This window comes from Thunnus albacares, chromosome 6 (genome assembly GCF_914725855.1).
Source record: "Thunnus albacares chromosome 6, fThuAlb1.1, whole genome shotgun sequence".
In the NCBI taxonomy this organism is placed as follows: Eukaryota; Metazoa; Chordata; class Actinopteri; order Scombriformes; family Scombridae; genus Thunnus; species Thunnus albacares.
Genome location: NC_058111.1, coordinates 15,958,794 through 15,985,837, shown reverse-complemented (window position 1 = coordinate 15,985,837; position 27,044 = coordinate 15,958,794). Strand labels below are relative to the sequence as shown.

The window sequence follows — 27,044 nt, the reverse complement described above, 5'->3', positions numbered from 1 at the left end:
GGAATCAAGTGATGAAGGAAGAGAGAGATGGCGAGGGGAAAGAGAGGAGCTGGTGGACAGCTGTTGGTCTGTTTACTTCGAGGATATCGCTCTTCTCCAGATGTTTAGCAGCACACAGAGGAAAAGGGAGAGAGAGGCGGGCAGGGGTGAAGGAGAGAGAGCAACAGAAGGATGTGAGTGATTCGTCGTTCGGCAGTGTTTGCCAGGTTGGACTCATCATAGTGTATTTTATGACTTGCACATTCAAAGTGATACGTGGTCGGCAACCAGGAGTGAGCGGTAGGAATGCCCTGTCACAGGATAACACAGGAAACAAACACAGACCAAGAGTCATATTAAGTAATCCTCTTAAATCACCTTGAATAGTAAAAAAAAATAAGCTCTCATAGTGAGGCTGAAATACCATTCATGTTAATATAATCTATCAACCTGTAAGCACTCATGCAGAAAACAATGATTCTATGCTTTAATTCTTCTTACACTTCCACATCTACCTCTAATCTCTGGCTATATTTCCAGGCTTTGTGACCTGGGGGATTTTTTCTGGCAGTGGCCTCTTTGTTTCTGTCAGGAGGAAGAGGTTTAAACCACAGGATTTGGGTTTGCTGTTAAGTTCTGTGGAGTGAGACTAACTCCTGTGTGAGCACATCCGCTGAATCTGAGGGAGCTGTCGACGTATTTCAATGTAGCCACTGTCTGACACAAAGTCTCACTCCTATCAGGCAAGAAAAGGGAGGAAGGCAGAAAGAGCAAAAGGAAGAGATTGACACAGGGAGGAAACGAGTTGAAAGTCAGTGTGGGCCGTACAATTTATTAGTTTCACTAACATGAGAGGTCAGTGTAATCCCCTTTTATCCTGCATCAGAGCCATATAATACCAATGCAGCACACTTTTGGCAGAGTTTAAATAACGGGCTGAGACTGCGGTGTAGGTGTCAGAGTGTAAAAAAGAGAGGTCATTGAACTTGATGAATGATCACCATGGGTGATATTCGTAAAAAAGAAAAGACTATCTCTCCCTGCTGCTCCCTTTACCTCCCTTTCATCCTTTCTTATAGGCGGCTTCGTGCAAGGTTATTTTTCATTACAGTTTTTCTCAGTTTCAGACTCCTTCATTGCAATTGCACATGTGTCTGAGCCTGAAAACAGGACTGATAACAGGCACATGAATAACTAGAGCCCATCACCGAGCAGCAGTACATGATGCTCCTGAGATACATTAACACAGGCTGCAGCCTTTCCAATCTCCCTCCAAAAAGCAAGAGGAGGAAAAGAGAAAAAAAAATGAGACAGGGAGAGGGGAAAGAAGCCGAGAGAGGAGGGGGAAGGCCTGGCATAAAGATTAGATTAGCACTTTAAAACATCTGTGAACTCGTCCGGCCCAAGCTACCGCTTCCCCACAGATTTGGGCCTGATCTCACATTTTCTTTACTCCACCTCCCCTCCCCTGCTCTTCACCTCTCCTTCCTCCTCCCTCATTCCCTTTTTTGTGGGTTGTCTGCTCTGTTTGCTCTGTCAGTGGTCTTTTAGTTAAAAGCTAAGGCTGGTGTTACGTTATCATTTTATTTTTATCAGAGAATACCCTGAAAAGAAACCATCAATGAATTAATCTAAGATATATCCACTGTCCTCCAAAAACTGTTCAAACACATAAAATAACCATACTATTGCAATGAGTGACATATACGCTCAAAGAAAACTGAATGACTTCACTTTAGATCTCTGAATAGCTCTGCGTCAGGCAGACGTCACTTAAAGCAGCCGATGTTCATGTTATCCTGACAAGGGCTTCAGTATGCTTCAAACAGTGCTTGTCAGATCACTAACAGAATCTAAAAGCTCCCTTCCCTCGCTCCTTTGGATGCCAAAATTGGGCTGCATCAAAGCATTTCTGTAACTTTCCGAAACCGACAATCCGACATCACCATTTTACGCAGTGATGAGACCAGATGGGGCCAGATACTCAAATGATGCGTACACACAAAAACCATTTCCCACATATAAACTATTGATTCAACTTCTTGATTACTTTTGTGTGATTCATTCTATCTGTCTTTTAATTTACATAGGGGTCAACATATTATTTTGCACTTAATAGGCCTATAACTGCATTTTATATTTATTTATTTGTTACACATCTTGTAAAGTCAGTTAAGATGTGAGCAGCACTACAAACTAATCACTGATTACATTTCTGAGATATCACTGCCGACGATTGTTTACGGGTCCATGTGATGAATTAATGATGTGGATGGTATAAATAGCCGCACTTATATAAATACTAGTACCTCTTAAGCTCAGTATTTAACAGTCTCAATTGTTTATACAAGGCCTTATACACAAACCAAAGTGTGAAAACAACAATGTGTGGTTTTACACAGAGTTATGTGCTGGCTTGTCTACATGAGGTGGTGCATCAATTGCTTCAGTGGTGTCATTATAGTTTTTAAAGTTTTTGTTTTTATTTTTGTTTTTGTTGCCATGTCAATCACAGTAGGGATTAAAATGTATATCTGTATTGTGTTGGCAATAGTCCTGTTTGCTCCTGTCATGCTTTAAGTAGATACTAAGCACTCTTACGTCTACCTGCTGTAAACTGAGAATATTGTTGAATTTATTTGTATTTTAATCACACATTGGCCCCCTCAATGAAAACTTGTTAACCAGCCCTTTAATTTGTTCTGGAGCTTTGCATCATGAAGGAATGAGGGATCCCAAACATGAGGTAGAGTTTGACAACAACTCATAATATGAAATTATGTCATCTCATACGTGTTTCCTGTGCAGCGCTGCAGCATCACCACCCTCCCTGGGGGTTGTTTTTTTAAGGCTTGATAATGTGTGTCGCATTAAACACTTTATTACAGGCCATCCATCCCTGCAAGTGAAGGCAAAGGACGGCATGCCTCCCAACATTGTTCACATCACCATTATGTACCCACTGGGACGAAAACGTTGGCCCGGTTTGGAGGAAAAGGGTTTCCTCCGTTCCTTCCCTCTTATAGCTGCAAGCTTGTTTCCAGAGCAGTACTGAGCTGCAACTCCAAAGGGAGGAAGGGTGGGAACAGTATGAAGACAAAGCGATGGAAAGACTGATATATTCCCTCTAATCTCTACTGGTGGGCTGGTGGAGTCTCAATTATTCTGTCTGAGAATGAAGAGATGAGCTGAGACTCTCTTGGGACCACAAGAATGCCCATCTGAAACTACAGATTTAGACTAAATATATTCTTAATTGAACCACATGCTATCTCAAGACAGCTTTGATGGCTCGCCCCCAAAAACTTAAAAAACTGTAAACTGCTCATCCAAAAAAAAACATTTGCGCTTAATCTCTATTTGTTACATGTAAAAAATATGACGGTTTCATAGTTTGTAACACAATGTAAGAATTATTCATGACAATACGCATTATAATGTGATTTTAAAAAACATTAATTACTGAGCTGCTCTACACTATGTTCTATAATTAACTGCTGAAGTATCGGTGCAATTTTTCTTTTAAAATACACAAACATAAAACATTTGACATAAAATAAGTAAAAATGTTCCGTAATTAGGCACTGCAGGTCTTTCAAGCTTCAGTATTTCTCCGCATGTTGAAGCAGAACGCATGGGGCTGTAAGAAAAGATACTCAGTATAGAAATAGTTTTGAGGCTTTTTTTTTTAGCCTTTCCATAAACAAAAACACAAGAGTAAAATTTTAAATAATGGATTAAACTTCATTGATAAACACACACACAGTACATGTGAGCTGTCTTTATTTCTTCCTGAAGTTTCAGTGCAAAACCTTCAACCACCTTCAAAAAATCCTGATCAGATTGCTGAACTTGATAACTAATTATGCACTCTGAGCTAATCAGGAGGCATCTTTCTCGAGATGATTACTTCATGCATTTCATGCCGTTGAAGACACAAAACAACTTCACATATTGATCGCCTCATACACATCTTTGATGGCATTGCTGGGAAACCCATCTATTGTTAAAATGGCCGGCTAACTAGCCTGATCACTAAGTAAGTAATGATCGAGCAGGTCACACTTTATAATAAGGGTAAAAATTATATATTTAAGTAATGTATGATGATTTAATGCAGGATGTGTCATGAATTCCTGTTGCTCATCATTAACAATAGATCATCAGTTAAGGAATGTTAATTCACAGTTAAAGGAGAACCAGGTCAAAAGTAACACAGTGATTAAGTCTGAGCCTATACAAGTCTTACTGTCTAACTGCATCAGCACATACAACACTTAGCAGAACAGCAAAGAATCATGTGGACTTGTCGTACTTCCACAGAATTTTACCCGAAAAACTGTTTTCGATTATGGTAAGTTAATTCACTCAAGCGGTACACTTTTTTGAATGACAAGTTGTGTTTATTGTTTCATGTGTCATAGTCATGATCATCTGGCACTTCAAGACATCCTGAAGTTTTTGAGTGTAAAAGCAAGTCAATGTCGTGTGTTACTTTCATCCTGACTGCCAGGGTCAAAAATAACAATGTGCAAGTTCCATTCAAAGTCAAATTATACCAAAGTCGTTCCACATTTGTACAAAATGGCACCAGGTATTGATAGAACACACATGTGAGTTGTTGATCACAATGAAAATTAGTTTCTGTCTGTAACATTATCTTTTAAAATTACATTTATCTGAAAAGTGTTCATTTCAACCCGGTTCTCCCGTACTTCATACATTCATTGATATGTGATCAAATCAGCTGAATTCCTCTTACATAACAGTTTATTTTAGGATCATGCCAAACAGTGTTATGGTAGAATCAAATAACATTTTATCCTGTAGAACTAGCTAGTTAGATTTCTTTTTCTTCATCGGCCAGAAATGAGAAGCCTGCTTTTGTCTACTTCTGTCTAAAATCAAGGACTTGCGGTTTCAAAAGTTACCAAGAATTTCGAGTGGTAAATCTGCAACCATTATGATTTTTAACTGCAGACTATGTGCTTTGCCTGACAGATGTAGCTAAGTAGCTCAGGGGGAGCGGGACATAGCAAACACCAGGTACAACTGGCTGTTTGTGGCTGACCGCTCTATAAGTAGCTAATGTGTTTTGTTGAAACAGAATATTCTTCATGACTCGCTCTAAAGCCCCTCTCATATCTTTAACAGTTGTATTTCCCCTCTCTGTTTTTAATGTCCATCTTTCACTAGATACAAACTTCACTTTAATTCAAAATCCAGCTTTGACAGACTATTTCACCATCAACCAGATGTCCAGCTGAGATCAGTGGTTTACTGGAAGCATGTACCCTCTTTAAATAAAAACAAGCCGCCACATGGTCTTGCAGATTCCCAAAACCTGGGCTGAGTCAACTTCAGGTGTTTGTGTGTGTGTGTGTGTGTGTGTGTGTGTGTGTGAGTGTGAGTGTGTGAATGTGAGTGTGTGGGGATGATATGTACCTCACATTTGGCAGATTGTGGCTACAGCTAGTAGGAAGGAAGCAGAGAGAAGCCAGCCAAGAGGCCATGGAGCATTTCCATCTGAGCGCTTATGGGACATCAACAAAGCCTGTTGTAATAACAATGAGCACTAAAGCAGGTGTCCATATTATACTTGTTTTGAAGATGCCTGGCAATAGCAATCGAGTCAAAATCGTTACAGAATTCCTATTTAATATGAGAGGGTATTATGTTTTATTAGGAGAGAGAGAGAGACATCCTGATTGCGGTTTGGTCATAGCACGGAAGGACCAAAAACATGTCGATAAACATCCCTCACACTCAATTTGGATTACTTTATTTAGGAGGCAGCTCAGGAACTAAAGGCTCAGGGGGTTGAGCACATCACATCACAATCACAGACAAAGGTAACCAAAGCAGTAGGAAGTGTGAATATACTCATTTTACAGACCTGTATAGTGTACAGCAATAAGCAAAATTAGCAAGAAATGTTAAAAATCACAGCAAATCATAGGTGAAAATTACTACCGGGCCCTTGCAGCCACAAAGTGCTTCTGTTTGTATAATCTCTCATAAAAATCAGTCTACTATGCTATGCCATACTATTTAAATGTCGATCAAAGAGAATTAAATGTTTGAGTCAGCCACATTCCTGTAATTTGCACAACAGCTGCAAGGAAGAGTGATTCATCTCTGCTAATTGATGCAAGAACTCACATGTAATTCAACAACTGATGGTGGTCAAATATAATAAAATCAAACAGATGATGTGAAAACTGATACTTTCTGTTGTTATTTTGTTTTATTTTATCTTCTTTTTGCCATTGTTGTTTTTTCTTTTTTTCTACTTTTATTGTTATATCTCATTAATTTTTTATGAAATTATTCTTTTGTATGTTTTTTATTTTTTTCTGTCTTATCTTCTAGCAGGTGTAGGTGCAATTGATTTCCTGTTGATTAATGTCCATGAAAAGGAGAGCTCGCTATTGTCATATACATTGTATATTGTATATTGTTTTTTATTGTGTTTATCAAGTTTATTTAAGGATTTTTATTCCACATACAGCTCCCTGGTGTTTCTTATTCCTTTCGTGTGGTGTATATTGTTTTGCCGTTTTTTGTACGTTATTGTGTTGTGTGTACAACAAACCGCTCCAAACAAATTGCCCCTAGTGGGATTAATAAAGTTATTTGTATTATATTGTATTATACTTTATGTTTTAATTAAGGTTTCCCCCCAAAACTTTGTCAGTCCGTTAGTTGTAAATAAAATGTTCCAAAATAATCATAACATGACTTGCTTCTTTCACCTTTTTCATCATTGGAGTACCGCCTTTTTCCTGAATTTATTTTTTGGAAACAAACATTTGGGCTCACTGTACAGAATACACTTTTCTGAGGGCGCTTTTCATTCCAGCATAAACATTGCGATAATGTCAAATTTACATTAGTAATGTGATTAAGCCCAGACCAACTGTCAACATTTTCAAGTGAGCAATTGAAACTTTGTCCCATCCAGCGACCCTTCCATCCGTACCTCCGTCCTCTCATCCCTCTTCCAGTCGTGTTTTGGCCAAAGCAACAGCACAATAAGATAAATCACAGGTCTGTTTGTAGCCAGAATGAGAAAACCAAGCCTGAAGGTTCGAGAGCATCTGTTCTTCCCTCTACAACACACAAACATATGCAGACATGCACGCAAACAAACACAAGCCTGAGAACAGCCTTGAGCTGTCAGCACAGGGGCCTGAATCCTGCAATAGGTTATTTTTATATATATTGACAGGCAGGGAGGGACAGACCTGAGGCGTCCTGCGGTCCAGATGGTAGAGCAAGGAACAGATAGAACCGTGGAAGAATGGGAAAAGGCAGATGGAGAGGAGGAAACAAAATATGATCAAGAACAGAAAAGGAAAGATTCAGAAGAGAGAAAAAATGGGCCATGATGATATAGGAGATATTCCAAAAAGCAGCTTCATCTCAAGGTATCAGAGGAGACGTGTAGCAGCTAAGTTACAACCTCATGTTATATTCTGTCGTTTTCTATATATTCTGTCTTTTCATGTTTCATATGATTGAATGTTTCTGTTTTTGTGTTCTCTGTTGTAAAAAACAGAGTAGATGTGTAGCAGAGGTAAAGGTATAAAGGCCTGGTCACACCAGCTTTTAAATCGTCAAAATTTAGCAGCGAAATAAATTAATTTTAATTGCCACATAATATGGATTTTCTCACGAGGGCGATGCAAATCCATGCAAATTTTTTGTGTCGAGTTGAACTTTGATGAGCCCACAATTTTGTGCTGCTGACCGTTGGCAAGCCATCTTGACAGTGTTGACCTTTGAGAAAAAAAAACAGAGAATGGGAGAGTCCAAATTGGAGGATACGATCATAGCCCATTAGCTGTGACCTACTTTTATTTAACCTCCTCTGTCTGAGTATAAACTCTTCCACAAAAGAGGAATGGTTTGCCTACTGTTTATGAGACAGAAGTCAATGCCACAAATACGTCTTTTGAATAAAATGTTTGAACATATTGTCCCGTTGCTAATTTTAGCAAGCAGTTACCAAGCTCGTTAGCTTGGAGAGCTTTTTTCTGTCTGTAGTAAAACTCTTCATTGAGTAATATGATGTTCAATCCTGAGAAGTGGATATCCCCTGTGGCCCAAAAAGCATTTTTCCAATTAATACTCTTTGTATAATTATTTATCAATGAAGGTTTTATATTTGTAAAACTTTTAGAGTCGAGAAAAGCAAAATTTGTGAAGTCATCCCGATGTGAAGTCTATGGGCCGAGTAAGAAACACCACTATGCATATTCAGTGGGCCGCACAATGCCAAAGCTAGAAAAGGTTTTGGCTCATGCACCAGGTAAGCAATTTTCATTCGACTGAACAGGCAACATCTTTGAGTCTGGTATCCAGTTCCTATACATCCATGGGTTAGCGTGACTGACTAGCATTAGCATGTTCCCAGCTTGCTAGCCTGTTAGCTTGCAGCTGCAGTAGATCACTATACTAGACCTGTGAGTGGTCAAAGCGTGACCAAGCGTCTAGCAAAGCAAATATTTTGAGAAGATGAATTTCACTGTGCCAGTTTCTGGTGTGACCGGGCCTTGAAGCCAAACGAGCAGCTAAATCAGTTGCACAGACATCCACGTCCCTCTATTTCCCCTCTTTGACCTCTCAGCAGCCATTGTCTGCTACAGACCACCAAGGAGACTCTGGAGGGCTTCTTCAGCTGAGAGTTTGCTGCTCCTCTGAACCTTGGCTTCCCAACAGTTTTTTTATTCCCTGGTGTCAATGTGTGAATCCTGTAAATGTGACCCTAAGAATCAAGTATTCTTCAGCATGTCAGACAAAAGAAATAGATCTTTTCCAGTCAGAAATGAAATGCACGGATTCAACTTTGCATGTTTATGTCGGGGAAAACATGCCATAACTTCCTGAGTGACAACCTGGGAATTGTTTCTGTCAAAAGAATTAAAGAAATTCTAAGAAACCTCCAGCTGTGAAATAGAGTAATATGCTGAGTTTATTAGCGAGCAGGGTTGTGCGGGTTGTCTTGTAAAGAGGGCCATATTGTCTGGGAAAAGGCTGTTGCAACAACAATTTTTGTAACAGAATCCAGAAACCAGTAATATTAAATGGACAGTAACCTTTGTGGCAGAGGTCCATTTCTCTCTTTCCATCTCTGTCGGTCTCTATAAGGTGGGAATGAGATGTAGGGGGGGCAAGAAATGAGTGCCAGGACTGCCACTTCCTACATGGCGGTTCTCAGGGAAGCGGGAGGGCTGGGAACAGGAAACTCCCCAAAACACATCACAGACAGACGGAAATGAATATTTAAAGTAATGAAGTGTGTGAATGCCTGTGTGCTGTGTGTGTGTGTGTGTGTGTGTGTGTGTGTGTGTGTGTGTGTGTGTGTGTGTATGTGTGTCAGATGATGAGGTACCAAGGGTGTAAAGAGGAGAGAGAGGACAGGAAGAGAATTACATCTTTAAAAAATGAGTTATACAGTGGAGAATAGTGTGAAGGAGTGCCAAAACAAGTTATGGCTGAAAAGAAAGAAAGACAGAAAGGAAAGAGAGAAAAAACAGATGGAGGAATTAAAAGCTGGGAGGAATGGGAGTTTTGCACAGGTGGGATGGACGGATGGATGGCTGGGTGGATGATGGAAAATCTCTTTATCCTTCATTCTTCCCCCTTTTTCTAATGACGTGGCAGTGGAATTGCCGTGTCTGTCTTCTTCTGGTCAATCCCCACACACAGGTGCTTAGTGCCAGATCAAATCCTACCATGATTTTATATCTCCCAAGGTCCACCCTGTGTTTTCATAGTGTTTAAAAAGGGAAATGGTTTTTATTGGGAAACCGGTGACATGTGGTATGGACATATGGTAACTATCACAGCTGGCCTATACCTGAGGAGGATAAAAGATGCATAGTAGTGTGACGCTAAAGATGAGGAAGGTGGCTAGGAAAGGAGAGGATGGTATGGAACAGGATAGGTGGGAAAATAATCATAAAGAAGTTTTTATTATTAAATTATTAAAAAATTAAGAATTTCCAGAAATAGTTAGCACAGGAAGTACTACTTTTGGAAACAGAGCCAGCCTAACATTAGTTTGCAATAGCAGGATTAAGACTATGTGGTGGGTAAGAAAGCCACTGAGCATTTGTCAGGAGTTAGGAGTCAAATTGGTTGTAATTACTTTATTTCACCATGATAATCTACTCGGTATCAATAGCCCCTTCCAACCAAAAAGTTCTCAGAACTATGCAACCAGAGAAACTAATGCCAGGAAGTATATTGGGAGGTAAAAGTTCTTGTTGTGCAGTACTGTTCGCGTTTCCACCACATCTGAAGAACCATATCGATGATGCAAAATAGACTCATGCCAATTACAAAATAAATGTGGCAGCGATTTAAGTGCCATTTTCACACATGAGGAAACAACAACACTGTCATCCTGTTGTTCTTGATAATTACTTCTGTGTGACTTTGATGTTTGAATGAGAAATGCAGAGGAGTTTTCAAGCCTTGGGAAGCCGACAGTGAAGCATAACAATGAGAAATGTCCACCCCTCGAACTAATATCGATATGAGAGTATTTCCTTGTTCTATGAATAAAGCAGTACACAAGTCAAAGCAGCGGCTGTGACTGTTATTGACCAATCAGTGGCGGTCAGCCCTGCAAACCCTGAAATTTTGGACAGTCCGTACCCCCGGAGCAGGTACTTTTTTAGCACCTGGAACTATCCTACGGTGTCAAACACAAAACTTTCCCAAAGGGCTTTGAGTTCCTGTATCAACATTCCCTGGCCAAGAGGTGAATAGATTACATGTCTACTTACAGCAAGTTCAGAGACAAAATCCACACAAAATATGAAGAAGCTACTGGAGCAGCTAATACCAGCTAGACATCAGCATCAGCCAAGGGATCAGATGTGAGGATCCCCCCTGTCCTATGAAGAGTAAGTCCTGCTGTAGCCTGGGCTCTTCAGACAGTGAATAAACAATTCCCCTTGGACATTTTCCCTCCAAACTGGTATCTAGTGCCATTACTGTGGCTGCAGATCCTTCCTTCATCTGACAATGTGAATGAACAGAGAGAGAGAGAACAGCTTGGTGGCCCACAAAAATGCTTTTATATACAATATAATACCTGAACCCTGCTATCTGGTTCCTAATTCTTCTTTCATTGTAATTGGACATGACAACGTCTCAACCACAAATCACCAATTGCGATGTGTCTGTCCTTCTTCTTCTTCCTTCAGGCAAGATCACAATAATGACTTCATTAACCCAGTACATCGTCCACACCCTGGACAGCCAACACACAGAACATGTAAGATTAAAGAGAAGATCAAACCTTCTTGTGGCAAATGAACACAAAGATGTTGTGGTGCAGCATACAAAAAATAATGCATGTTTTATACTAATTCTATAAATTAAGTGTTTATATCTATATATCCCTGGAGGTACAGAAAATCTGGCAGTCTTGCCAAAATTCAATTTCAAAGATAACTAAAAAGAAACTCAGTGGAATACACAGAGTACAAGTGTTGAGAGAGAGACAAAAAAATCTGCAGTAATGTAAATAGGATCTCCTTTCATCATGTTCCTTAATACTAAGTGTTTAAAATTTGGTGGATCTGGAGGTTTGTTAAAAGAGTGTAAGTGTGCACATTAAGGCTGAAGAACGGGGAGAGTACACCTACCGTAAGTCTCCTCGTCCATTAATGTGAGAATTCAGAATCTGAAAAAGTAATGTATGTGTTATATATATATATATATATATATATATATATATATACATATGAAAATCTCCCTCTCACCCCCCTCCCATGGGGGGATGGTGGTGTGTCTTCCTCAAGCTCGGGTCCTCTACCAGAGGCCTGGGAGTTTGAGGGTTCTGCGCAGTATCTTAGCTGTTCCTAGAACTGCTCTCTTCTGGACAGAGACCTCAGATGTTGTACCCGGAATCTGCTGGAGCCACTCTCCCAGTTTGTGGGTCCAATTACCACTGGCACCACTGTTGCCTTTACTTCCCACATCTTTTCTAGCTCCTCACCTAGCACCTCCTGTAACACATATCCAGTGTGCACCCTTAGGCAAGGTCCTTCATGCTGCTGGCGTACCTCAGTATGAGTGAAACCGCAAATTTGAGAGTCATACAGGCTCGGACGTCGCCCGGGTCAACAGGGTCCGCGTCAGGTGTTGGGGAACCAGGACACCCTGATGAGAAATAGGCAACTGGAACAAGACATAGATGGAGCAGAGCAGAGAATAGGGATATATATATATATATATATATATATATACACATTTCTGTTCAGTGAAAACTGTTTAAATTCAAATTAAATGCATCAAATGCCAATTTATGTGTGTCTACAGCTTAGGCTAGTAAAACCAACTCAATTATGTAAAAACTGTGTGAAAGTTCATTCTTGACCTTGGAAATATTAGTCTGATAAAAAAAGTCCTAACACAAGGTCCACTTATGAGTTTTTTCTAGAGCTTTCAACCACATCTCACAGTTTCGGAGATCTCAGTCGTCATCATGTGACCAAAGTATAAAATACATGTTTATATTATTATTTATATAAAGTATGTATAAAAATTGCCACAAAGCTTAAAAAAAGACTATATTTTCTTGTTTCAATGAGATTAATGTTCTTAAAAATTATACATATAAATGCACCAAATGTGTAAGATTTTAGTAAGAAAATAACTTATTTAACAGGAGTGAGCAGACTGTTGCATGGAAAAACAATCACAGCCTCACTTTTTTTCTAGAAGGTGACAGACTTTAAGCACCTAAGGATCTTGGGACCTATGGACACCCGACCACACTCTGGATGTCCATGAGGTTTCATAATTGAACTGGATCCACTCTGTAAATCACTCACTCTCCAATTACTGTGGACAACCTCACATTAATCGTCTCTTTATTAACTTCAAACTACAAGCAGGCCAGACATATCCAACCCCTTTTTTCTGCTGTCACAGCACCCATTTATGAATGAGGGGAAAGTGGTTGATGATGAATGGGCTATTATCCATTAAAGAGGTGAACAGTTGCAATGAAAAATTAAGTCATTTTCAATGGATTTATTGCCTTTTGAAAAATGACTCCACCCTTCATGTAAAAGCATGTCTATTATTGTACATGTGTGTCCATGACTGTGCACACGTACAAAAGAATTCACTGAGCGTTCGGATGATTAATTACTTTCCTAAGATCAGGCACAATCTCCTGTAATCCGCCGCTGACATCTCCATAAAGCTGAGGAACAGGGAAAAACTAGAAGTCCAAGTAACAACACAATCCAGCTACAGATTTATTAGTGCTCAGGGAAAAGGAGAAGGAGGCCTCCATGTGTCAGCTAAAGGGAGAGTGAGGCTGCCTTCACTGTTTACCTGTCCACCTGTCTGGCACATACAGACAGTGAAGAAGCCCACCTGTAAATTCAGTAATCAATTTGGGGAAAATGACATACAAGGGAGTGATAAATTATCTTGCTGAAACTATCGTGACTTATATAGCAGACACAAAAGATATCTTGTTTTTGGGATATGGTGTCTGGTTTTGCCTTCAATCTTGGATTTTAATCGTATGTTTGGATCATTTGACGGATTCCTCCGCTCTCCCTTTCATCTCCTCTCCTCACTCGGCAGCAGACTGCAAACCTCAGTGTTACTAGCTACTGTTGCTAATAAATATAGAGGGCCCTCAGCCTTTATCCAGATGAAGACTCTCAGGAGAATGGCGTAAAATAAATGGCTTGTCTCAATGATGACAACTCACAAGATGAAAAACTACAGCTTGCAGTCTCATGCTCATGCGATCTGCTAAGTGCAAATAAATTGTGTTAGGAACCAGCTCAACGTGTGCGCTGGCTTTATACTTTACAGTCTCTCACTTGAAAGTCAGGCAGCAGAAGATATGTACTGGGAACGGCTCTGTGACAGCTTGTGAGTCCCATCCTGTCTTCCTCGTGGTTGGGAGGTTGTTGGGAGGTTGAACAGAATCACATCCAATCTGTCCAAGGACGACCTGCTGGGAAGGTCCCTGCTTAATTTGTCCTCCCGCTGCTCTGCGATTGGCCCTTTGCCATACTTTAAAGTGAATTCGAACAGTCAAAATGTCCCTCTCTTTCTCTCCTCCATCTCTCACTGTTGGTAGATGGGGGGGGGGGGGGGGAATGGTGCAAAGGACGAAGCTGGTTGCCTTCAAATTTGGCAATGACAGAGCCACACATCATGGCATTAAAGCGAAAGAAAACTGAGAAAACGGGTAAAAAAAAAAAAAACGTGGCTGTGAGCACTTCCAGTGTGATGTTAAAATATTTACTTTAAGCTCAGCAAGGGGAGGTCTTATTTGTTCTATCTGCTCATTTCATGTGTGCCACTGGCAAATAACACGTGTTAATGCATGACATATCAGACATCAGAGGATAATGGATCTTAAAGGATAGGTTCACAACTGACATTGTGGTTAAAATGTAAGTGATGGGGTTCAGAATCCACAGTCCTCGTTTTGAGCAAAAATACATTTAAAAGTTTGTCTGAAGATAATATGAGGCTTCAGCTGTCTGAGTTAGTCAAATAAAGTGGATATCTTCCACAGTTAGTCTTTTTAGTAAAAATGTATCTCTCTGTGTCTCGACAGAAAGTGTTTTCCTGTTGAGCTGCGGTGGCAGTATAGTAACAAAAAGAGGGAATTTGGCACTAAAAAGACTGAAACTTTGGAAGACACTGACTTGATTTGACTAATTCGGACAGCTGAAGCCTCATATTAACTTCAAATAAACTTTAAAATAAATTTTTGTACAGAAGGAGGCTTGTGGATTGTGGATTGGATACAATGTAAGTGCATTTTTAAGGAATGATTGCAGCAAGAAAAACATGTGTCATTGCTCATTTGGGCACCTGACTAGTGTTTTAGGACCAACTTGAAAATTGTGAACCTGTCCTTCAAATCAAATCAAGTTTCATATGCTTCATGTGGCATTAACAATCTGTGTATGTCCTCCAATCAGAAACAGATATTCTACACTTGTGCACTAACCTTTATTCAGCCTGCTTTTCATCCACCAACTACTGACATAAGTAGTTGTTGTCTTTTTATGTCTGTTCTAACACATGTTTGTTGTTCTGTATATTTTTATTTTGCACATTAAGCTATAGAGGAGCAGTTTTGTTCTTTTGTGCACCCCTCACATGCATGGCAATAAAGTTTACCTTGTAACATCATTTGTCCCTTAAATGAAACAGTTTAATCAGCAACTTGACAAAACCAACTCATGGTCGACTTTTTCCAGTGCTTTCAACCATATCACATGGTCCTCATCAGCAGATGGAGTTTACTCAGTTGTCACAGAGATGGATCTGTTGACGTGCAAGCTCAGTAGCTGTAAAAAAAAACGATATGCACCATAGATATACAAAAAAAATACTATGGATTAAGTTATAACAGCTACTCGAGGACCGTGTGATATGGTTGAAAACTGAAAAAAAAAACTAGTAAGTGGACCTTGAGTTGGGATCAATCAGTGTTTCCCTTCTAAAATCAGAAATCATCACAAAAAGACAAGAGAGAGACACGTAGAGCAGGTCGCCCATTAACCACAGGTGTTGCCAGTTCAATCCCAGCTACTTCTCCCCACATGTTGAAGTGTCCTTGAGCAAGACACTGCACCCCAGTTGCCCCCGATGGTTAAGCCAGTTTTCAGTGTAGCTCACTGCCATCAGTATGTGAGTGTGTGTGAGTGCATGAGTGAATACGAGGTAGCTTTGTAAGTGCTACATTCCAGTCCTGTCCATAAACAAACACTTATATGATAGCATTCCAGTTACCAAGTTTGGGTTACTAGTCACGAGTGGCCTTTAAAGCCTTTAAACATTAATTGTCCCTGTTTATCCTTGTATGTTTCAACACTTGATACTGAGCTGTACACACCGGTAGGAGATGAGTCATCACTCCCCAAAGCAGTAAGTAAGCACATCGGGCACTGAGGAGGACAGACACAGTCAAGCACCGAATCATAAAGTGAAGGATCATGGCACCACTAAATGTGGTTTTATAAGTGCTCCATCATCAAGAGGGTCTCATTTAAGTAACAAACATAGAGGAACACGACAGTATCACAGGCCGCAGGTTTAATCTAGGTCTGTGCTGCCATCTGCTGATGATGTTTCTCAGCACATTAAAATACATCTCATTGTCACATGGGAGGAAAGAAAGTATGCTTTCATGTTTTTATAGCAAATTACTCAATTACATTATTTAAAAGAATATATGTTTTATAAGCAGCAGGCCCACACAGATGATTCTCCCTAACTTTACCAAAACATAACATCTTCATATCAGCTAGTGAAACCCGAGTATCAAATACACAAATAAAATCCAACTCACTAAAGGAATATAAGATGTCATAAACAAACATTTTATTCAATATGTTTACATAGTGAGAAAGCGAGAGTTCAGGGGTAAAAATTAACATTTTTCTACAAAGGTAGGTCCAAAAGGTCCAAACAATACGTGTCTACTTCAGACAGAAATGTGTCCCATATTCTACAAGGAAGAAATATTTTTGGATCAGAATATAATGTTCTTCTTACTGTTAATGTTACTTTTTATTTTAGAGTTTAAATCAGGAAAAACACTATTTGGTCCCTCTTTTGCTTATATTGATGGGCTCACTTGTTTATTTGTTAGGATCTCCATTAGCTATGCCCTAAAGCACAGCTAGTCTTCCTGGCGTCCACATTTAAAAACACACATTAAACATTACAGTCAACACGAATAGCAAACATAAGACATATAATAGAGAATAACATTGATATATTAGAAAGTAATATTAACACTTCAGCACACTAATAAAGGGGAGTGATGAACTGAGGGTTTTTAAGATGAGAAAAAAAAGGTTTTCACTCACATACACACATTACACACACATACTTGAATAAAAGTACAGAAATTCACATTCAGTTCAATTTTATTTAATATAGCGCCAAATCATAACAAAAGTTATCTCAGGGCACTTTTCACATAGAGGAGGTCTAGACCATACTCTTTAACTTACAGAGACCCAACAATTCCCCCATGAGCAATCACTTGGCAACAGAGGCAAGGAAAAACACCCCTTTAACAGGAAGAAACCTCAAACAGAAATGGGCTCAACAATACCAACGATAACAACAATAATAATGATAGACTAGTAGTAATAATAGCAATAATAGCCGGAGAAGGTGTCAAGGCCGGACCATGCTATCATCACTCAGGCTCTGGAGTTTCCTGTGAGACGAGAAAGCACAAAAACTCCCGGAAAGAAGTCAAGTTAGTAACATGCATTAATGGTACATGAACTAAATATGCAGCAGAAAGCCCTCTGTAGTGACATATGATTATTACTGATGCATAGACATGTAAACAATATTTTAAAGTTATAGCTGGTCAAGTTTAGGTAGTTAAATATTGTTTGCATTGATTTTGTATGTAAATTTTGTATATAACTACCTCAAAAGTGTACTTGAGTGCCGTATTTCATGTACTTAGTTACAAACGTTAAAAACGTTCCCACAACCCTCCTTTCTTTCAAAATGTGAAAATCTAACTACTGTCACCATAATCAATAAAGAGTGCACCTTCAAAACTCGCTGTCATTGAAACTGAAGGCTAAATCTCTCATCAGTTTCCCTTTTTTAAGATTAAAGTGTCTCCTCTGATTTAAACACTGAATGCACATATATAAACATCTTCAACTATTCCTGCTGCTACTCTTATTGTTTACATCCAGGTGCTACAAGTTGTACTTTTTGGTCAGTTATTGTCTGAATGAGGTGTCATTTTCCATTTATCACTCACAATTTTCTGCTGTTACAGAACCATCCAGCTCACACAGGTGTTTGCTTAATGAGACTAATGAGGAAATTGGATTCTTGTGTCCGAAGAGTACAAAAAGTACACCATGCAAGCAAGTTAATCTGACAAAAGAAACAAAAGTCTCATCTTGTACTGTCATTTATTACAATGAATGTGAGAGGGACATTGGGCTCCCTCCTGCAGATATCGCGCAGCAGAGGAGCCAGGTGTCACCAATCAACAAATTACTGGCTAACTTATGTAAAAGCAGCATCGTGAGTTTCAATGTGCAGTTCCTGTCTCATCTTTGAACAAACAGAACTGGTGAGGGTTCACTAAATTGTGTGTTATAAGATGGAATTGGCTTTAATGTTAAAACATGTAGATGCTCCTCTTCAAGCTGATCCTCGTGACCCAAAACTCTTCAGGCCTTTATTTCAATCATAGCTGTTTTAATGACTTGTTCTTTTATATTTTGAGGTATTTGAAATAACTGAAATTAAGGTCTTACTATGTAATCTGGACTAAAGTATCTCTCTCATCTCAGACTGAAGATGTCTGGTCACAGGAAGAAAGCTGTGCCAAAGCCAAAATCCTCAGTTTCCCGGTCTTCCAGAGCAGGGATCACGTTCCCAGTGAGCCACATCCACAGGCTGCTCAGGAAAGGCCACTACGCTGAGCAAGTTGGCAATGGCGCCGCAGTTTACCTCGCAGCCATCCTGGAGTACCTCTGTGCTGCGATCCTGGAGCTGGCAGGAAACGCCAGCCGTGACAACAAGAAGCTACGCATTGCTCCTCGCCACATCTTGTTGGCAGTGAAAAACGATGAGGAGCTCAACAAACTGCTGGCAGGGGTCACGATCTCAGAGGGTGGTGTCATCCCAAATATCCAGGCAAAACTTCTCCCCAAGAGAACCAAGGCACCAAAGGGTGACAGTCCTGCTAAAGATGTTCAGTCTCAAGAGTTTTAATTGTAAATACAAGTCTTAAAAATGTTATAATACAATAAGTCAAAGTGTTTTTTTAACTATATTCTTGCCCTTAATTACTTTGACACTGTTCTGACTGGCAGTAGCTAATCAAGATTAAATGAAGTTGGCCACTGAGATTCAGTCTGCTGACGTGCAAACACTGGAATCAATAGATCATCTTTAGAAAATGATTAACAGTTCAAGACCCACATTGTCTTGTTGGCAACTGGAAAAAGTCACCCATGTTCAAAACTCTCAATCTTTACTATCAAAATCTGATCTTGTCCCTGTACGTCTTTTCAAAACACTATGCAGACTATATTATATTTAGCCACAGGAAGTCTATATTGATGCAGTCTAGAAAGTTTTGGTTTACTTGAGTGCATCCACACACTATTCAGGACATGCAGCTATACCAATGAAATCGACAGTAAGGCTCCTGTTTTGTGTGTATCCTGGATTGTGCAAAAATCATAAATGTAGTCCAAGATGCTACCTAGGATAAAATAACTTCAACTGGTGGAGGGTTGTATTCTGTTAAACATTCAGTTGTGCACGATCTTCACAGATAACAGTGGGGCCAAATAAGACCTTATTGTTTGCACTGACAGGGCTCATGATCTTGTTGTAGGAGAGAAGTCTGCCAAAGATCAAGCCTTTTTTAAAAGATGCAAATGTCCAAAAATGACAACGCAGCCAAAAGCATGACATAATTTAATGTATTCATGTGACTTAAATGCAGCAGAAAATCTTTATAGATTGTTTGTTAGTCAATGAATTCCGACTGTGTCATAATCTGGTTGTCCAGTGTCTACAAAGCTCAAGTGAGCATGAACTTTGTCACACTTGAACTTGAATTACCCTCACAAGTTTCCAGTTAGTTTTGGACATCTACAACAGTAACATGCTGCTTACACACTGATGCTTCGGTATTAATAATCTAATGATGTCATATATATTAGTCAGAGGGACGAAAAGAGTGGGACAACTTTTACTTTAATACTTTAAATACATTTTGCTGCTAATATTTATGTACTTTTACCTAAGTAGGATTTGTCATGCAAGACTTTTAGTTGTAATGGACTATTTTTACTTTGCTGTGTTGGTACTTTTACTTAAGTAAAGGATCTGAATACGTCCTCTACCACTGCCTTTAAAAAAAAAACAAATGTTTCTCTAAAATATTGTTTGTCTCTGGTGTTTTGCAACCCTATGTAACACTGCGTCTCCTGAACGTACCTCTGTGGGTAACGACGTGCTGACGTAAGACGTGTGAACAACAAACAGTTGTTGGACTTCAACAAGCTAGCGAATAGCAACGCCAGACAAAAACAGGTCCCACGTACTTCTCCCGGACAGTGAGATATCTACGAGACGTGTACGATCGGCATATAGTTTAATATAATCTCATAATAATCAGCACTGTTAGGAGCGGCAAGTGTGTCTTCGGCTCGGATCCCTGGCGGTAACGTTAGCCACCGAAACATGCTCATTGCTCAGAGTGTGACGCCTGTTTTTTTCCTCGCCGCCGCTGGTCGAGGGTTGTGATGCGAGCCGAGTTGCAGCACGACAGAGGGTGAGACAAGAGCTACACAGCCGGAAAATATTTTTTTCTTGACACAGAAGAATGGACTTTGTCGGGGGGAAACGTAACGAAGCAGGCATGCGACCGTACACGGGCCTGGGTGTCATTGTCGGGCTACAACTTTAGCAACCTAGCTAACGTTAGCTCGCTTAAATTCATGCAAATGAATTGGTTTGGTGTCGGGCTGTGAGCTCACTTTGCTAGCGTAATGGAGGCACCCTGAGTGACTTGTTCATTTCAATTGACTGTCCTGGTCCTCTTAAATACTGCTGGCAATGTGCTGACGACCAGGGAGCCTTTCATCGGTTCCCTTTTTGGAGCAATAGGACACGGTTGGCAGAAATTATTAAGTGGTAACTGTGACTGCCTGGCTTGGTGATAGTTGAGCAAAGTTGCCTAGTTTGTCAAATAAATACTGACATAGTACTTCACACAGGTATCACATATTTATTGTATTGATATTTGTGTGGATTTGCACTTTATCTTACATTTTTAAAGGATGCAACAAAGTCACTTGTGATTTGGACTAGTGCAAGCTATTATTTAAATCACTTTATCCCCCAAAGCAACAAACCGGGCAATACGCAGGAATAATTTTCTGATTGCACTTAAATATAATTTGGTCAATAAAGGACCAGCATAGGTGCACATCTACGTGTCTTTTAGTGAGACTGAGGCCAGAGACTGGCTTATTCATGTCAGTTGGTTCCTAGTTACTGTTTAACCTAATATCCAGGCTGTCTGGCACAGTTAAAGACTGAGTTTCACTGGAAATGAAAACATGAATATCGAAGAGCAGCGTTTAGATTTGTGCAATGTTAAGACAAAAAGTAACGTGGACGATGACCACAACACTACCAACAACAGCGAAGGGGTCATCCCCCGGATCTCTGAACTGATGACGGACAGTAACGCTGAAAAACAAAACATTGTTCCCACAGAGGCCTCTGAAACGTACCTGATGCCTCAGCTCACTGACAACCTTCAGGTGGCCGAGGAGGATAACCACCAGGCACAAGACACACTGGAAATTGATGAGGTCAATGGAAATAGAAAGAGCAGTGCCCAAGACTCCCCCGCTTTAGCGAATCCCACTGACTTGATCTTTTCTAATGATGAGCAGCACAAGGACAATATTGTGGTGGAGAAAAGGAAGGACAATAAGGACACTGATCCTGCAAAGTTTGTTGTGGGTGAAGGGGATGATGGCGGGGACATGGACATTGGTGTGGATCTGAGTCTCGACGAGAGTGGGGTGTTGGAGGCTGAATCGACAAATGTCAGATCTTTGTCAGACAATACTTTAGACTCAGAGCTCACAACTCAAGATGCCCCAGCTGGCAGCACAGCGGACAGCCTCTCAGATGCAAACCAGACGAGTAGCACAGAAGCTTCTGCCACAGACCAGGCTGTGCTGTACCCCTCAGTGCAGGAGGGGGACGATAAACACAAACCAAGTGGCAAACGGGTGACGTTTCCCTCAGATGAGGATATTGTCTCTGGAGCAGTGGAGCCCAAGGACCCCTGGAGACATGGTAATACTCAGTGTTACTGCATCTCTTTTATGTGTGAATTAGTTTCTATTTATTCTACTCGTTTATTGTGCCTGTATGAACAAGCCAGGATTAATTCTCATGGGCCTTCTGACAGCTTTCCAGTTTTCTCAAGCTGCTCAAATTGGGAGTAAAATGTGCACTGTCATGTTCTGTACTCCATGTGTAATCGGTGAGAACATGCGACTGGTTTATGGATGTTGACACTGACACACGAGAGTAGTGTTGATCAGCCGGTCTTTTAGGGGAATGTTCTTTTGTGTCTTATTTCAAAGCTCGTCATCTATTGCAAGATCACACCACACACATGCTATTAAGTCCCCAGGCAGCACCTGTGCCCCCGCCCCTTTTTCAAACAGAGGTTTTACTTTTAAATAGACAAATAACATAATAGCTTAGTCTGTTAGTGTTTTCCAACAGTTTAAGTACATATATATGTCTAAATATAGACCAAAGGCTGTGCTGTATGCTGTATTGTGAGAGGATCCCACCACTCCTTTAGGTGTGCCATTTTACCACTGTCGGTTCCTGTTTGTCCAGTGAAAACACCTCTTGAGGAAGCTCATGCAGGATGTGGCACTGCCTTTACTGTGTTGATATACCCAATCTTTAAAGTCACAGTGAAATGAGAAGTTACCTTTTCACCTTTTTAAGTTAATCCTCCATGTGATAATATGCATATGTTTTATAATAAATGCCATGTATTTAGATAAGAGGCAAGTTTAGCACTACAGCAATACAAAAATAGACCAGAGAGGTAGATAAGATCAGGATATAGATCTGTAGGAAAAGTAGATCCAAGTTAGAAAGCAATCTACATCATGTTCCTCTAAACCAGTGAGCATGAACGTAATGTACTGTATGTGCAAAACCAGTAGTGCAGTTTTCTGATAATCCAGGTCAAAGTGACACAACAGATAAAGTATATTTGATGTGTTTTTATATATAGATTAGTAGTCATTACCACTATAATCAAATATAAAGTGAAAACAACATGTAAATATAGTGTCAGCAATTGTATAGTTATAATTTTTTCTCTTTTTTTGTGTATTTTTAGATTAGATTCAACTTTTTCATTGCACAGAGTAAGTACCGATACAACAAAATGCAGTATGTATTTTATGTCAAAATACTGTTATTGTGTAAAATTAAGCAAAGTAAAAAATTGAATGAATGTCCTAGTTACCTTTTTTGCACTAGAAATCATGATTCAAGTCTAATAATATTGATAATCTGCTGTTACCACGTCTGATATTTGTTTTTTATTTTATTTTTAATGCAGCATAGTTCTTGATATGCAGAGTTAGACTGCTTTAGTACACTTTTTATGTGCAGTTCTTTCTTGTGGAGGAACTGGTTAGTCTTGTGTGATCTGACCGTGAGTCACACGCTCCTTCATCTGTTGTGGACGATGGACATGATCAAATAAACAGACCCACAAAGTGTGAAAACTGGTGATGACACAGTTGCACAGCTGAGTGCAGTCTGAGAAGCCACATTTGTGTTGATTTAGAGTTATATCGCTGACCTTCCAGTCTCAGTGTGACCCTGTGTGGTTTTAAGCCATTGCGAGTCCTGTTTTTTTCCCTGATGTATAAAACCAAAAATGTAGGCCAGGCCAAAGCAAGGGTCAGTGATGCGAAATGTCCAGATGGGGGAGGGGCGGTAGGAAGAAGCCCAAATGCAGCAAGGTTAATATCTATGAACAATACTGCTTCATGTTCAGCTGAATATAAATTGCTTTATTAACACCCATGCAATTGGCCAGACAGCCACTAAGAAAGACACTTTGAAGTTGTCCCCTATTTGTCCTTTCACATTTAGCTTCACATGACTGTAAACTATATTTTTACCCACTTTACATAACATGACATTTGCTTGTCATTGTTGCGTTTCCAAATTGTCTGTGTTGTCTGTATCAGTCTGCAGTGCCTTTTACAGAGCACATGCCAGGCATCCAGTCTGATAGTAAATTGGACATGAAATATCTTTAGCCAAACTCCACGGGGGCAAAGTCCAACGCAGTTAGCCAAGATTTCCGGGACCTTATGAAACACAGAGTGCTGGGAACAGTAAAGTCTCTAGATGACTGTAACATGGGCTCAGATTATTTATCACAGCACATTTGTCATGTAGTTTATTTAAATTCCAAAGGTCCAACTGTGTTTGTACTTTTGATATAGAGGTAGACAGACAGTTGATGGTGGTGAAAATGTTTCGTAATGTAGATGTTATAAGGCTTTGGTACATTTATAAGAATTAGATTTTACATTATTGCAGGAATAAAATAATTTAAACTGCAAAGGCTGGCACTCTTAAATGTTGTATGTTTTGAATAAGCAAATACTTCCTTTATTCTTATTATTAAGTAAAGTCTTTCATTTGTTAAGCTTGTGGAGACTAAATATTCTACTGTTCATAATATTTTGGAAAAATCTTAATATTTCTGGTGATCTTTAAGTGTGATCATGTTGAAGACTCAGTTTGACACACAGGCTTTTCTTTTTTCCCAACATTGCAACGTGCTGCTCTGATAAATTACAGTGAAGCAAAGGAACAATGTGATTGATCAGTCATTGTCAACAGCTGAGCTGAATAGGCCTTTTGCATAGCAGACATTTTGACTTGTCTTTGCAGGAAAAGCACAGGTGACAGTGAACCAGCATGCACAAGACCAGGATCCTGAAACTGAAGCAGCTAAACGGATACACCTGTGTTTTCCTACTTTGACATGTCAAAAAGTCCTCTGTGAAAAAGACTGATCAGACAAATCGCAACAATTCTAGTCTTGTTATTAATGTAATTTGTGGACTTTACTGTGTGAATTAGCACCTCTGCACTTTTTTTGTTTTTACTTAAGCTTAATATTATGTTTGAAAATGTTTAAAATGTAATAATTTCCTTTAGAGCTGCAACGATTAATCGATTAGTCAATTGACAGAAAATTAATCCTCAGCTATTTTAATATTGGATCGACTGTTTTGAGTCAGTTTTTGAAGAAAAAAATTCTAGGTGAGGTTTATGGGGCTATTTGGGAGGCTAGTTGGGATGCTAGCTGAGCATTAGCCACGGCATTGCCAGAGGGAAGCACAGCCAGCTAGCCCTGGGCAAAAAATCCAATATCATGCATCCCTAAGTATGCGTTTGCCTTGCATTGGATATGTCATGTGTGTGTTAAATTTGGAAATTGCATCTGGTGCAAAGCTTTTGCAAATGATGGCCTGCTCAAACCTTTTATGTTCACATGGATTTCTGTTCCTTTGTCAGGCTTCTTACATCTACTATCTTGAGGACATGCTTGCACATGGGACACTGTGTGTGTGTGTGTGTGTGTGTGTGTGTGTGTGTGTGTGTGTGTGTGTGTGTGTGTGTGTCTGTCTGAGACAAAGTCCAGGAAATGAAATGTATCTGAATCTCTACCTCAAGGCTCTTCATGCTTAGCGAGGAGTGAGCACTGCGCCACAATAGATCTATGATCTGTGCGGCCACTTTATCTGCTGATCTGGTGTCAGGTTCTCCACGTTCCTGTGTAATGTCTCCTGTCAGAAATATAACAGTGAGGTGGGACTGAGGTCACAGAGCCCGGAGCTTCATCCATGCATGGAGTTACTGCTGTAAAAGCAGAGGGAAGAATTCGTTAGACGGGTATTGAATCTGTTTTAATTGCTTTCACAAATTAAGCTTCTGAACAGGAGTTAACTTCATGGAGCTTTGAAAGCTGCCACTCAAAATAAACACCCGGGGGTTCAGGAGAGAACGATAGTAGCCAGCTGGGGTGTCATATTTCCATTTCTTCCTTGGTGCTCTAATTTTTCAAGAATTGGCATCGTCCAATATCATTCATAGAACTCTTTCTTTTCTTCTTCGTCTCCCTGTCAAGACTTGAGGAGAGCTTGTTCTTTCCCTCCAGGCCTGGGCAAATATTACATCATATCCTGAGATTCCTGAACTTCCCAACATGCTGCGTTGCTTCCCCTACTCCCTCCGCTTCTCTTACCCGATTTCTCCTCCTCCCTGGTTCTCTGCGGCTGGCCAGTTCAGTCTAGGTGTAGCTCAGGCTCATATCAGCAAGGCATGTCTTTACAAAAGCAATGGGTCATACTGGAAGCATGTGCTAAGTCACTTATTTTATCAGACTTATCAGTCACCGCAAATACTCTTAAATCTCCAGAGGTTGTTTTTGTTAAGTCATGCAAGATAGTTTTCCACAGCAGCCACAGTGAATAATAGTGTTCTCAAGTGTGTGTTATAAAGGTTAATACCTATAACTAATTGTAATACGTCATTGTGTGAAAATAAACCTGCCCTCTACTTGCAGTGCAGACAATTCCTTCACAGTAATGACCATTTATCCTGCAAGCAACCAAACCCTTTGGCCTACGTGCAGCTCCGTCTCGTGTCATCAGACCCGAGGCCCACTTGGCACCAAGTTATTAGTGGCTCTGTGACCCATGAAATGTTATTTGTTGTGGCTGTGGACCAAGCTACAAACTGATAGGCAAAGCTGTCAGTGTATAGAGTGGACGAGGGCTTTGAAGACCTACAGGTTGGTTCAGTTTATACAACAGCCAGAACAGTACTGGATTTTTAGGACAATAGAGGAAAGGCTTGGTATAACATATCATATTTGATAAATGGACTACAAGCGTTCAAGTTCACAGTTTTTCAAGTCTGTCTTAAAACAACAGTCAGGTGCCCAAATGAACATTAGTAAAAAATTCCTTCTTTGTGTCTGGGCAGGCAGTGCCAAGAGGGAATTTGGCACTGAAAATGACAGTAACTTTGAAAGATATTGACTTGATTTGACTCATTTTGACAGCTTAAGCTTTATATGAGCTTCAGAAAAACTGTTAAATACATTTTTGCACAGAAGGACAGATGTGGATTTTGTCCCCCATCACTTACATTGAAATCTCTTTATGAAAGGATCTCTTATGAACAGGAGGAATGATTACAGCTAGAAAAACGTGTCAATTTTCATTTGGGAACCTGACTGTTGTTTTAGGACAGACTTGAAAAATTGTGAACCTGTCCCTTTAAACCGGCCAAGTTAACATTATCAGATGTCAGCTGATAATGTCAGCTGGCATGTAGACGGCATTAACACCCCATTTTACATGAAAACATGCAAAGAAACAGCA

General features: G+C 39.9%; 2 protein-coding genes across 4 annotated transcripts in view; both read left to right on the top strand.

Moving 5' to 3' along the window:
• Nucleotides 1-17,916: 17,916 nt before the first annotated feature.
• On the top strand, nucleotides 17,917-18,902 carry LOC122984534 (histone H2A, sperm-like). 2 transcript variants are annotated; one of them, XM_044355044.1, is made up of 2 exons: nucleotides 17,917-18,069; nucleotides 18,342-18,902. In XM_044355044.1, the coding sequence occupies exons 1-2, from the start codon at nucleotides 17,963-17,965 to the stop codon at nucleotides 18,763-18,765; spliced, it is 531 nt and encodes a 176-aa protein (XP_044210979.1). In that variant the 5' UTR covers nucleotides 17,917-17,962; the 3' UTR covers nucleotides 18,766-18,902. The 2 variants fall into 2 exon arrangements, with proteins under 2 accessions (XP_044210979.1, XP_044210980.1); XM_044355045.1 differs by having other exon boundaries at nucleotides 18,027-18,118.
• A 1,067-nt stretch (nucleotides 18,903-19,969) lies between these two features.
• The window catches only part of ppp1r37 (protein phosphatase 1, regulatory subunit 37), a 44,764-nt gene continuing 37,689 nt past the window's right edge, over nucleotides 19,970-27,044 (top strand). The window contains exons 1-2 of one of the 2 annotated variants that reach the window (XM_044355035.1): nucleotides 21,748-21,885; nucleotides 22,961-22,988. In XM_044355035.1, the coding sequence (XP_044210970.1) occupies nucleotides 21,835-21,885; nucleotides 22,961-22,988 (79 nt within the window). In that variant the 5' untranslated portion in view covers nucleotides 21,748-21,834. Of the gene's footprint in view, nucleotides 21,886-22,960; nucleotides 22,989-27,044 lie in introns of both variants that reach the window. The other variant, XM_044355034.1, reaches the window with a different exon arrangement.